The sequence below is a fragment of the Orycteropus afer genome, unplaced genomic scaffold (genome assembly GCF_000298275.1).
Source record: "Orycteropus afer afer isolate SDZICR_OR568_19922 unplaced genomic scaffold, OryAfe1.0 scaffold00154, whole genome shotgun sequence".
Lineage (NCBI taxonomy): Eukaryota > Metazoa > Chordata > Mammalia > Tubulidentata > Orycteropodidae > Orycteropus > Orycteropus afer.
In genome coordinates, this window is record NW_006921741.1 from 1,599,712 (window position 1) to 1,611,113 (window position 11,402).

The window sequence follows — 11,402 nt, forward strand, 5'->3', positions numbered from 1 at the left end:
ACTTCAAAAGTGATAGAATTTAACATTTTGCCTCATTTAACCTCATACTATTTCTGCAATAATAGAAAAATAAATAAATGTTAGAAGTAGGTACACCAAACTGCCTGGTGATGAGTAAGAAAAACTACAGTGGAGGTGACATTTGATTTGGAGGATAACTAGGAGTAGAGTAGATGTATGTGAGAAAGAGCAAACACAAAGACTTAAAAATAATTTATGTGTTTTCAAAAATTGATTTTTATATATATAGCCAAAACCCAGTGATTTTAAGTAAGATATGAAGAGCCTTCTTGGTCATGCTAAAAGTTTACATTACTCTGATGACCACAGAAGCCACTAGAAATTTTAAACGGAAGTGACATCTGCATGTTTTTTGTAAGAATCAAGCAGATAAAAATTTAAAAAGATTATTTAAATGCAGAGAGGCCCAGTAAAAAACCTGGTAAATGTCCACTGGATTTGGGAATAATAAACACATTATGTAATAGCTGAACTTAAGAATATAGATAAACACTGTGGTAAAATGCTGGGGTCCGTGAATCTAAAAATACAGGTAACATTCCATTATGCATTTTTCTGGGGAGATAATCCATAACTCTTGTCAAACGCTTAAAGGAAAAAAGGGAAGGGAGGATGACATTCAAACCTACAGGTGTGCCAAGAGTTTCTGTGTATAGGGCGAATAGGGCAAGTCTCTAGGGAACAAACATTTAGACTGGTGGGTGGGAAAATGGGAAAGAAGTATGGAAGTATCAAATGTACTACTGGAAAACCAACGGAAAAAACTATTCAAGGGATGGACAGTGAAACAAAAGATGATAATGAGTCCCTTAAGCGTATATATGCACATACATACATACACACCCACACACAAACTTCCTTAAAAAAATTGGGAAGTAACACTGCTGGCTAGAGAAGTTTTAGCTGAGTGGGTGCTAACACCATTTGCAATGGCTTGTGTGGGTGAGGTAATAAAAGTTAAGAGCTGATTTTTTTATGAAATCTACTTTAAAAGTTAAATTGAAAAATGTAGAGATTAAAATGTAGTTAGAATGAGACAAAAGCTCATTGTAGAGAAATCTCAAGAGGGCAAAAGATGGTTATCAGTAGCACCAAAAACAAAACAGAAACCCCAAACTCAGTGGAGTTGGATCTGCCTCACAAAGACCCCTCCTTGGGTTTCTGAAGTGGTATCTCTACAGAAGTAGATTGTCTAACCTTCCTTCTGAGGAGGGGCTGGTGGGTTTGAACCACCAGCCTTCTGGTTAGCAGTCAAATGCCTTAGGCACTATGTTACCAGAGCTCCCATCAATAGTACAGTAGGAATTAATCTTGGAATGGAGGCGAGTGTTTGCTTTGTGAGGTGGTCACAGGCTTTTACAGTTGAGTTCAATTTCCTCCTTTAGGAGACTAGATATGGATAGTGATCTAGTTCCCAAATTTGGCAATGCATTGTTGTAATTTCTGCTGAACGTTAAGAACACAGATTCCTCAGCTAGATTTTTATTCAGATTTTTTAGGTTTGAAGTGCCCATCTCTAACATTTAAGAAGCTCCACATTTTCAAGCATTGATAACTTAGAAATCAAGAACATTAGATTTTAGCTTCAAAGGAGGTTGAAAAATAGTTACCACATAGCAGTGGGGGAGTTAGAACTAGTAATCTATGCTGGAAAGTGCAGCAAGAAAAGCTGGAGTCTCAGAAAAGATAAACATTGTCTTTTGAATTAACACTTGGAAGTTTATGAGAATAAAAAGCATTGTGTGATGCAATTCCTGAAATCTGGGGATTTCACTGAATTTTTACTCTATGATGTTTTCATTTAAACATAATTTTCCTACTTAAAACTTCAAAGTTCTAGAAAAGACCAAAGCAATTATATTGTAATTCACCTAAAAATTACAAAATACCGTGAGAAAAGGACTTTATATTAAAAAAAATCTCATTTAACAGCTTCATCTAAAATAGAAAATTCTATATTCTAGGTAGGTCCCTGGGTGGTGCAAATGCTTTGCACTGAACTGCTAACCTAAAGGTTGGTGGATCAATCTCACCCACCAGTAGTGTGGAAATAAAACCCACTGGGGGTGGATCTTCAGTAGACTACAGTCAAGAAAACCCTACAGAGCAGTTCTACTTTGTAACCCATGTGGTCTCCATGAGTTGGAATCAACTTGACAGCAACCAACGATATTCTAGTTGATTCCTTGGCTGCCTTTTTCTACAACCCATATAGCACCCAGAAGTGCTCCAAGAGATTTATACAAAATATCTGGGGAGCTCTGAAGAGGCTTTGAACCATGCCTGCAAGTGGCAAGTATACAGAAGGAAGAGTTAGTTAAGCATCAGAGTAGAACTGTGCTCCACAGGGTTTTAAATGGATGATTTGTTTGGAAGATCACCAGGCCTATCTTCCAAGGTGATACTTGGTGGATTCAACCTCCAATCCCTAAGGTTGTCCTGAGTTGGAATTGACTCTACAGCAATAGAAAAGGGGGAGGTAAATTGGAGATGCCAAGAAAGGCCTGAATGTCAACTACAGGAGTGGAAGTTTTATCCTAATCCTATATAGGGTCAGCCAATTGAGATAATGGGCACTTTGTTGGGCAGGTAGGGAAGAATGAACTAAGTCAAGAAGCATTCACAGGGCATCCCAGTGAGGGTTTGGGAAGGGTACCCAAGGGAGAGTAAAAATGTCTCGAAGGATACATGGGCAGAAAAGAGTAGAGATAGTTACTAAAATTTTTGGCCTGGTGCTAGCCTTTGGAGCTATATTTCAAGAGCCGACTACAGGGACAGCCTGCTTTATCAAGCCACCTTGGAAAAACTGGGTACAGGTGGACAACTTCAGCCACTTTTACTAACTGAAACTCTTAAGACTTCTACTTACAAAGGGTCCTGCTGCTCTGAAATGCTGTAATGCCCACTTCAGCGTGAAGAATGCTGCCAGCGTATTCTGACCCTTGTTTCACTTGGGAAACTTCTTTTCATAATCAATCCCCCACTTACCTTGAAATCCTGTGCAATTTGTTTTTTGCCTCTTGATTTCTTCATTAAAATTGTTCTATTGTCCAAAAATATATGAGTTTTTCTTAGCCTCTTAAATCTTTTCTGGCCCAAATATTCCTTCTTAAAACTATCTTCTCTCTCACTTTATTCAGTGACAGTGCCCATTTTCCTATTATTTTTATTTAGAATTAAAAAACCCAGAAAACTAATTAAAATGAAAGTAAGTCTACTTTCACACTTTCTTGTTCTATAAAGTAACCATTGAATTAACAATCTGGTAATTCTCCAAATTAAAATTTTTTTTACAAAGTAATTTCTAAAAATTAAATGTGATCATGTGCGTATTATTCCACATTTTTAAAATTTGCTGTATTTTACTAGTTTTTCCATGTTAATTAGTTTTTACAACTGTGTAGTAATTTATATTACGAATGTAGTATAATTTAGCTATTCTTTTATGGATATTCATTTTTTATCCCCCCCCATGTATGACTATCTCACTACAAACAATCTGAGCTAGTTATTTGGAAGATTTTAGAACTGCGTAGTTGCTGGTTCAAGAGTTATATTTAAATTTTCACATTCTGTTAATTGCTCTTCATGGGTCACACCAATTGAGTCTTTCACCATTTACTCATCCCTTGCTGACAGTCATTAGCCATAATCTTTGTTTTCACCATTGTGATAGGTAAACAGCAGTCTTCCACGTTGAGCATCCTTTCCCTTGTTAGTTTGTTCCCGGTGTATTTATCATTTTCTTTGCTCACTTTTGAGTTACCCTCTATCAGTTTGTAAGTTTTCTACATAAGAATCATCTATGTCATATACATTGCACTTACTCTCCCAGCCTACCCTGTATCAACTTTATGACATATCCTATAGACTTTAATTCTAGTCTATTTCACTAATCTATTTGTCTAATCCTGTTCCTATACTACCCTGTTTCAAACACTCAAGCTTTATAGTTCTGATAGTGTATTTGGATAGGTTTATCCTCATTAATTCTTTTTTTTCAAAAACATTTTAGTTCAACTTGTACATTTACTATTAAGAACTTTAAAATCATCATGCCAATTTCCACTAAAAACTTCACTGAATTTTGGCTAGAAATGCAACAAATGTATACTTTGATAATATTATCTTGAAAATACTGAGTGTAATCATGTAGGGATATAATGTCTTTCCATTTATTCAGCTCTTCTGTAATGTCTATCAATGAAGTTTTTTTTTTTTTTTTTAATACAGGTTTTGCTCATTTGGTAGGTTTATACCTAGATTTCATATTATTTGTCACTAATGAAAAATTTCATGAGATTTCTTCCTTTGGATCTGATGATTATTTCTAGTTTATAAGAAATCTTAATTCTGGATGTTGCTGACATTTTACCATATTCTCTACTAATTTTAAATGTTTTACCATTTTACTAAACTCTCGATTAGTTCTAATTTAAATGTTTTAAAGTTATCAGACTTTCCAAGAGAACAATATCATTTGCCTAATTTTGTCCTTTCCAATTTCATACTTGATTTACCTTGCTTTATTACACAGGGTCACTGATTCTGAATTGTAGAAATGAAAGCACATGTTGGACCATGACATTAAATACACTGTTCATTTCTGGTTGATATCCTTCATCCAGTTATGAAAGTTTCATTATTTGCTTAATATGAAATTTTTCCCCATGATTTTTCAATCAGTAATAGATGCTAATTTTTCAATTACTTTTTAAGCATCAGCCAAGATTATATAAGTTTTTCTTCTTTATCTGTTAATGTAGCAAATTTTCATTACTATATTGTCTGTTGACCTATTACTAATAGGTTTAATCAAAAACCAAACTCACTGCCAAGTTGATTCAAACAACCTTCCTTGGGTTTCCAAGGCAGTATCTCTACAGAGGTTCCGAGAAGAGGCTGGTGGGTTTAAACCACAGCCTGCTGGTTAGCAGTCACATGCCTTAGGCACTATGCCACCAGAGCTCCCAATACTCAACTTAGCATGACACATCTTAATTCACTGCTACTTTCACTTACATTTTACTCAGGATTTTTACACGGACGTTTGTGAGACAACTATGTTGTTGTTGTTATGTGCTGTCGAGTCGGACCTGACTCATAGCAACCCCTCCTGGTTTTCCAAGGCACTATCACTACAGAAGTAGATTGCCCCATCTTCCTTCCAAGGAGTGCCTGGTGGGTTTGAACCACCAGACTTCTGGTTAGCAGCCAAGTGCCTTAGCCACTATGCTACCAGAATCCCGAGACAAACAGGCTTTGTTTTTTTTCACTAACCTCATTTAGATCATTAGAGTTATGCTACCTTCATAGGTGGCAAGCACTCCATTCTTTTCTGTGCTTTGTTCCTAGTGATTTTTGTGGGTGACAGAGTCTTATAATTAGCCTGTTAAGGTTTTCTAACTCTTATGCCAACTTTTTAAAATTTTTATTTCCCTAGAAAATTATCCAAGTTGATTTTCAAAATTATCTGCATAAGGTTACATATATTAATTCACTTTTGATTTTCAAAGTCTCCATCATAGCTGTAGGAGCTCTGGCATATCTGTAATCAGTTCCCTTTGTTTCCAATATTTTCTCCCCTATTTGTCCTCAGATTTTCTGAGTGTCTATTGTATTGTTCTTTTCAAACACCAGCTATGATTTTGATCAATTTTGTATTTCATTAATTTCTGCTTTTACTTTAGTTTGGAGACTGTAGTTTTTCTGTTTCTCCACTACCAATTTATGTCTCATTTTCTGGTCCTTCTTCCTGCTACGTGTATATTCTTTAAGGCTGTCATGTGCTGCTTTAGTCCCTTGGTAGTTTATCTACTTCATACAGCAAAGCAAGAAATAAAGCCTTTATCATTATTATAAGTAGTTATAAGCACTGTATGAATCTAGTCAGTCATAAGTGGGTTCCAATTTCCCACTTTGAGATCTTGACCAAATCACAGCTGTTTCTTCATCTGTAAAAACAAACAACAATACATATTAAGTTTGACACTATTTGCAAATCATGCAGCATAGAAATTGGTCCACGTCAATCACTTAACAGCTATCTAGTTAAGATGAAAGGCTTCAACTGTCCATCTCTAAAAATGAGGCTATTAGGACAACTAACTCCAAGTTCCCTTTCAAGTCTGAAAAATTTTACTTTTAGCTTACCTATAAATTTATCCACCTGACCATCAACCAATTAATGACCTACTCTCTGGATGTTAAGAATGCCAAGAATGCAAGCGACCTTTCAGAAGCTTGGAAAGCCATGGGGTGAAGGACAGAAGGAATAACTGTTACATAAGTAATTAAAATACAACACACAAAGAGTTGTAATAAAGTCTGTGGAAATTCAGAGACTTTGAAGAGCACATGAAGCAAACTCACAGCCTAGGGTAGAATCCTAACTCAATTACTTACTACTTTTTTTTAATCCTCAGGCAATTAACTTTTGTGCTTTATCTGTAAAAAAAATAACAACAAAAAACCAGTAGTCATTATCCAGGCAAGTTATAATAAGGATTAAAGAAGGTAACTAATATAAAGCACTTAGTACAGTGCCAGAGTGATCATATGAACAGCAAATGCCAGCTAATATTGTTGTTATATAAAATGCTATGCAAGTTAAAGGGTCATTTATTATGCCTCAGGGAGGAAAGGTAGGATCAAGGGAAGTCCTCCACACATTTACACAACAGTATCAGTGGAGTGAGAGTAGCTTTTTGGTAGCAAGAACAGCATTTACAAAAGCACAGATATGAAAAAGTACTGTACGTTATCAGAGGGAGAAGATATTTGTGGCAAGGTAATAAGTGTGGAAAAAACCAAGTTGTGAAGAGGAATCAAGGCGGGTAATCCCCTGAAGCACAGAGAATTCTGATTAATTTCTGTATTCTGAGCTGCTGACCCGAAGTTTCAACTACCTGTTCAAAATAAATAGTAAATATAGGAATATATGTTAAGCAAGAGGGTTGGAGAAAAAGATCCAGGCTAAACTGATCAAAGTAAACAAATAAGCTACAGTAAAGGAACTGGACTCAAGGGACCTGTAGCAGTCTTTGTATTAAAGACCTGTGTTTTTACACTGGCTCTACCACTTACCTGCTGCTTGGCCTTGGGCACATTACTGATACCTTGAGTCTCTTTACCTGTAAAATGAGGATAACACCTACCTTGCAAAATTATCTTGAGAATTAAATAACAAGCGATTATCAAAGAGCCTGGCACTCAGTAATGACAGCGGCTGCAGCTGCCGACTTCTTTCGGTCTGTTTCCATACTTGTGAAATGACAGGGTAATAACAGATACTCTAATGCTCTATCCAGCACTGGAAAATTATACTTGCTTGGCCAAGGACGAAAAGGGGAAAGGCCCCGCCCGGCCCGCGCCACAGGTCACCTACGCAGAGTGCAGTCCCTGGGCCTTCTCCTGGGTCGCTGAACGATGGAGGACGCGATCGACGTCAGACAGTTACAGAGACTGGGCTTAATATACACTGGGTGTGAGACCGACCAGAATTTTACCGAAAAGCGGTCGCTATAACCACTCGATTTCTCCAGAGGTGAAAGCTTAAAAAAGGTTCATGCAGGGAAGCCGGAAGTGACGTAAGGCGTAAGGAACTGGAAATGACCGCAGCACGTCGGTAGTTTACTCGTTTCCAAGGCGACGGCTCCTCTTCCGCCGGGGTCCGGAGGCTAGAAAGCAAGTAGGACAGAGTTTTAACCCACCCGGCCGTCGCCACCACCTCGATTATTCCGGAGTATCAAACGAAAGCGGCTGCCACATTAGCCACCACGTGGGGGGAGGGGTGGATAAACGTCTCATAGGGCCATTGTGGTGGTGAGTAGAAAGAAAAAGTTAGCGAAGACCAGGACTTTAGTCGCCGGAACGACAGGCAAAGAATCAGTAAGGACTGCGACTACCGCTGCAGGGGTTGCACGGAAAGAGTTAAGTGCAGACCCTGACTCGACGGCAGCGAGAGTTGGTGCCACCGCCTTAGTGTGTTTCGTGAGAGAATTAGGAGAGAGAGTGGTGACTGCCACAGCTGCTCTTGGGAGGGAGAAGATCTGGGCTTCCGCAGCAGCGACGTGAATTTCAGCGTGAGTGAAGTCGGCAGCGGTCAAGCTAGCGACTTCGTGGGAACAGTCAGAGAAGACCGCGGCCACAGCCTCCGCGATACTTGGAAGGAAGTCAGTGAAGTTCAGAACCCCCGAACCAGCTACTCTGGGAAGTTCGTCAGCGACGACTGTATCTGCTGCCTCAAGTGGCTCTTGGGAGGGAGGAAGTGTTGATGCCGGCCACAGACTCACTAGTTCTCGGGAGGTAGTAAGTGAAGACAGAAGACAGCAGTTAAGCTGACAGCGACTCGGTGGTGAACGTCAGCGAAGACTTCGGTCACTGCCTCAGTGGTTTTTGGGAGAGAGAAAGTGAAGAAATTTCCCACCACGGGGGCTCCTGCGGAAGGACAAGAGAGGACCGCGGTCTCGGTCCAAACAACGACGACAACCCGGATAGCCGCTGCCACTGCATTGGCTCGTGAGTGAGAGCAAGTGAAGACCGCTGCTGCAGCAGGAGTCTAGACTCAACTCTTCCCCAAAGTCCAGGGGGTTGCACCATACCCGGGGTGTCGGATTCAGGCCCCTCCACCTGTTCTCCGATGACTGCAAACACGAGGGAGTACGGTAAGCCTACCTCGTGGGTCTTTGTACGCACTCCTTTTCTCACTTCAGCCCCCCAGGAGCCGTAAGCTCTTTCTAGCACTTTCCTTTCTCAGCCGCCTCTCCTCATTTCACTCTTTGACCTATTTTGAGTGGGCCACCAAAGCTCTTCACTCATCCTCCACTCTCCCTCATTTCAGCTTTCCTCTCTTTCTTTCCATCTCCACCATTCCTTTAAGTCTTCTTGCCCAGATTGACATCAACTCTTAAATCTTATGGACCCTTTTAAATGTTCTTACTTGGCTTCTCTGCAGCATTTGACCCTGTGGAGATCACAACATTAGACTTAGCTAGTTTTCTTCTTTCGGCTGTTTTGAGTCACTTTTACTTTGCTTGACTTCTTTTCTACCATCCTCTCCTTAAATTTTATTTTTCCCTCGACAGTGCCATCACTAACTAGTCCTCTTTCTCTTGTTATGTGCTATGGCTTCAAGCCTATTAATGACCCCCCAAATCTATGTTATTCATTCAAACATCCCTTATATGTTTATTGAGTGCCTGCTATGTGCTTTGTCTGATGAATATATCAGTAAAAGAAGACAGACACGTTCCTTAACTTCTAATGGGGAAAACAAATTCTGACCAAATATTGACTAATAGGAATATTATAGAGAAGTGTATAGCGCCATTGGTTCCAGTAGAGTGAGAATGGGGCTCAGAAAAAGCCTCCTAACACTGAGAGCTGAACTGCAGATGTCTCCTCTGAACTGCAAACTCAAATCTACAACTCCTGGAATTCTTGGGCATCTCAAGCCCCACATGTTCAAATGTAACTTTGTATCCATATATAATTTTTGTTTTTCAGTGTTCTCTGTCTGGATTAGTGGCACTTGGGTCCACTTAGAGGATTTAAGCCAGAAACCTTGGAGTCATACTACTTCTCTTCCCTTATTGTATCCATCCAAGTTCAGTTCATCCTATTTCCATAAATGTTGAATAGATCTCTTTTTCTTTTCTCATTGCTACTATCTTATTAGGAGCTCTGGTAGCTTAGTGCCTAAGGCACTTGACTGCTAACCAGAAGGCTGGCGGTTCAAACCCACCAGCCACTCCTCGGAAGGAAGATGGGGCAAATCTACTTCCGTAGTGATACTGCCTCAGAAACCCAAGGAGGGGTCGCGATGAGTCGGGTCCAACTCGATGGCACGTAACAACAACAACTATCTTATTTGGGAGTCTGGACCTTTCTAGTTTGGACTACTGCAAGTGTCTCTTTACATGATCTCCTTGACTCTTTAGGTTTACCTTTTTGCTCCCCAGTCTCATAAGCTCAGCATTACAAGTCAGGTATTTATTTTTATTCTGTCTAAACTTACTAAACAACTCCTCATTCTCTGCTCAAGTTCAAGTTTGTTTTAAAACTTCTGTCATACTCTCTCTTTTGTCTAGTTCTAGTGTCTTCTCCTTCTACTAATTTATGCTTCAGTAGTGTTTTTTTTTTTTTGGTGTGTGTATATGTGTGCGTGTATGTATGTGTGGTTTCTTAATACCTTTCCCTGCTTTCTGGTAAACTCTGCTAATCCTTGAAAGCCAACTTAAATATTACCTCCTCCAGGAATCCTTTTCTATTCTCCTTCCCTTCTATCTTAGCTGAGTTATGTCTCTCTTTTGTACTCCCATAAATTCTTATGAATATTGCCATCATTAAACCTACTATGTTATTTTATAATTTATATTTGTATTATCTCTACTGGTGTATGAGTTCCTTAGGGGGTAGAGACCATGCCTTCTTAATGTTTTTTTTTTTTTTAAACTTACCAAAATACATTTTATTCATGTTGTTTTTATACTCACTTCTGTATCATCCTCAGTGGTACTCGAAAGTGGAACCCTATCCCATTGTACTGAGGCAATATTTCACCTTAAAAAAAAAAAATAGAACCGCTGAAGATGCACCACTCCTTCCATAGATATTCTGAGAAAATAAAATGTATAAAGGGTAATTGGAAATTTTATATATATAGATATATTTTAATATATATTTATTTTAAAGAAGTAGACCAGGGTAGGAAGGCAGGAAAAAGCAGAACTAAAACTAAAAATGGATATGGGCCTTCAAGCCCAGAGGTCTTCTGACAGCTCACTAGCGAGTTCCTCTGTTGGAGGCTGGAGCACTCACAGGTGGTTGGAGGTGTCCAAGGTGTAGGTGAGAATAACTCTGGTCTGAGTTTTCAGGCTTCAGGACCTTACACCCAGAAGCCCAGGAAGCATGATGCCTTTCTCATGAGTGCTGCTATAGGTGATATATCTATAAACGTTGAGATTGATGAATGAACACACCTGGCTTTCTCTACCAAACCCTACACAGTATGCTTTTAAAGCCTGGGGACCCTAATGAAGAGCTTTGCTTCAAGAAGGGACTCTATCTCTACAGAAAAGACTATGGGAGGGCCTCCTTCTTCCAGCTCAACTCCTCAGACCAGGGGACACTCCTGGGCATATGGGAGGGGTTAAGGTGGGGATAAGGCAGGAAAGGGAGGATTGGCAGGGTGCACCCAGACAATGCCCCTTCCTTCCAAAGCTGAGATCAGGTCCATGCCCTCTGTCTTCTGATCCGCCTCCCTCACTTGATCACAGAGATGAGCAGTCCTGAAAGGGCTTTGTTTTTTGCTGACAATGCTTCTGTATTTCTGGCCAGCTGCTTCTGCTGCCACCAATTTTTTTTTTTTTTTTTTTTTT

At 39.5% G+C, this 11,402-nt stretch overlaps 1 protein-coding gene across 1 annotated transcript in view; it reads left to right on the top strand.

Moving 5' to 3' along the window:
* The first annotated feature begins 2,693 nt into the window (after positions 1-2,693).
* Positions 2,694-11,402, top strand: part of ANKRD42 (ankyrin repeat domain 42) — a 181,988-nt gene continuing 173,279 nt past the window's right edge. The window contains 5 exon segments of the mRNA XM_042781710.1: positions 2,694-2,831; positions 6,170-6,279; positions 7,982-8,252; positions 8,254-8,355; positions 8,357-8,687. Of these exon segments, the coding sequence (XP_042637644.1) occupies positions 2,694-2,831; positions 6,170-6,279; positions 7,982-8,252; positions 8,254-8,355; positions 8,357-8,687 (952 nt within the window).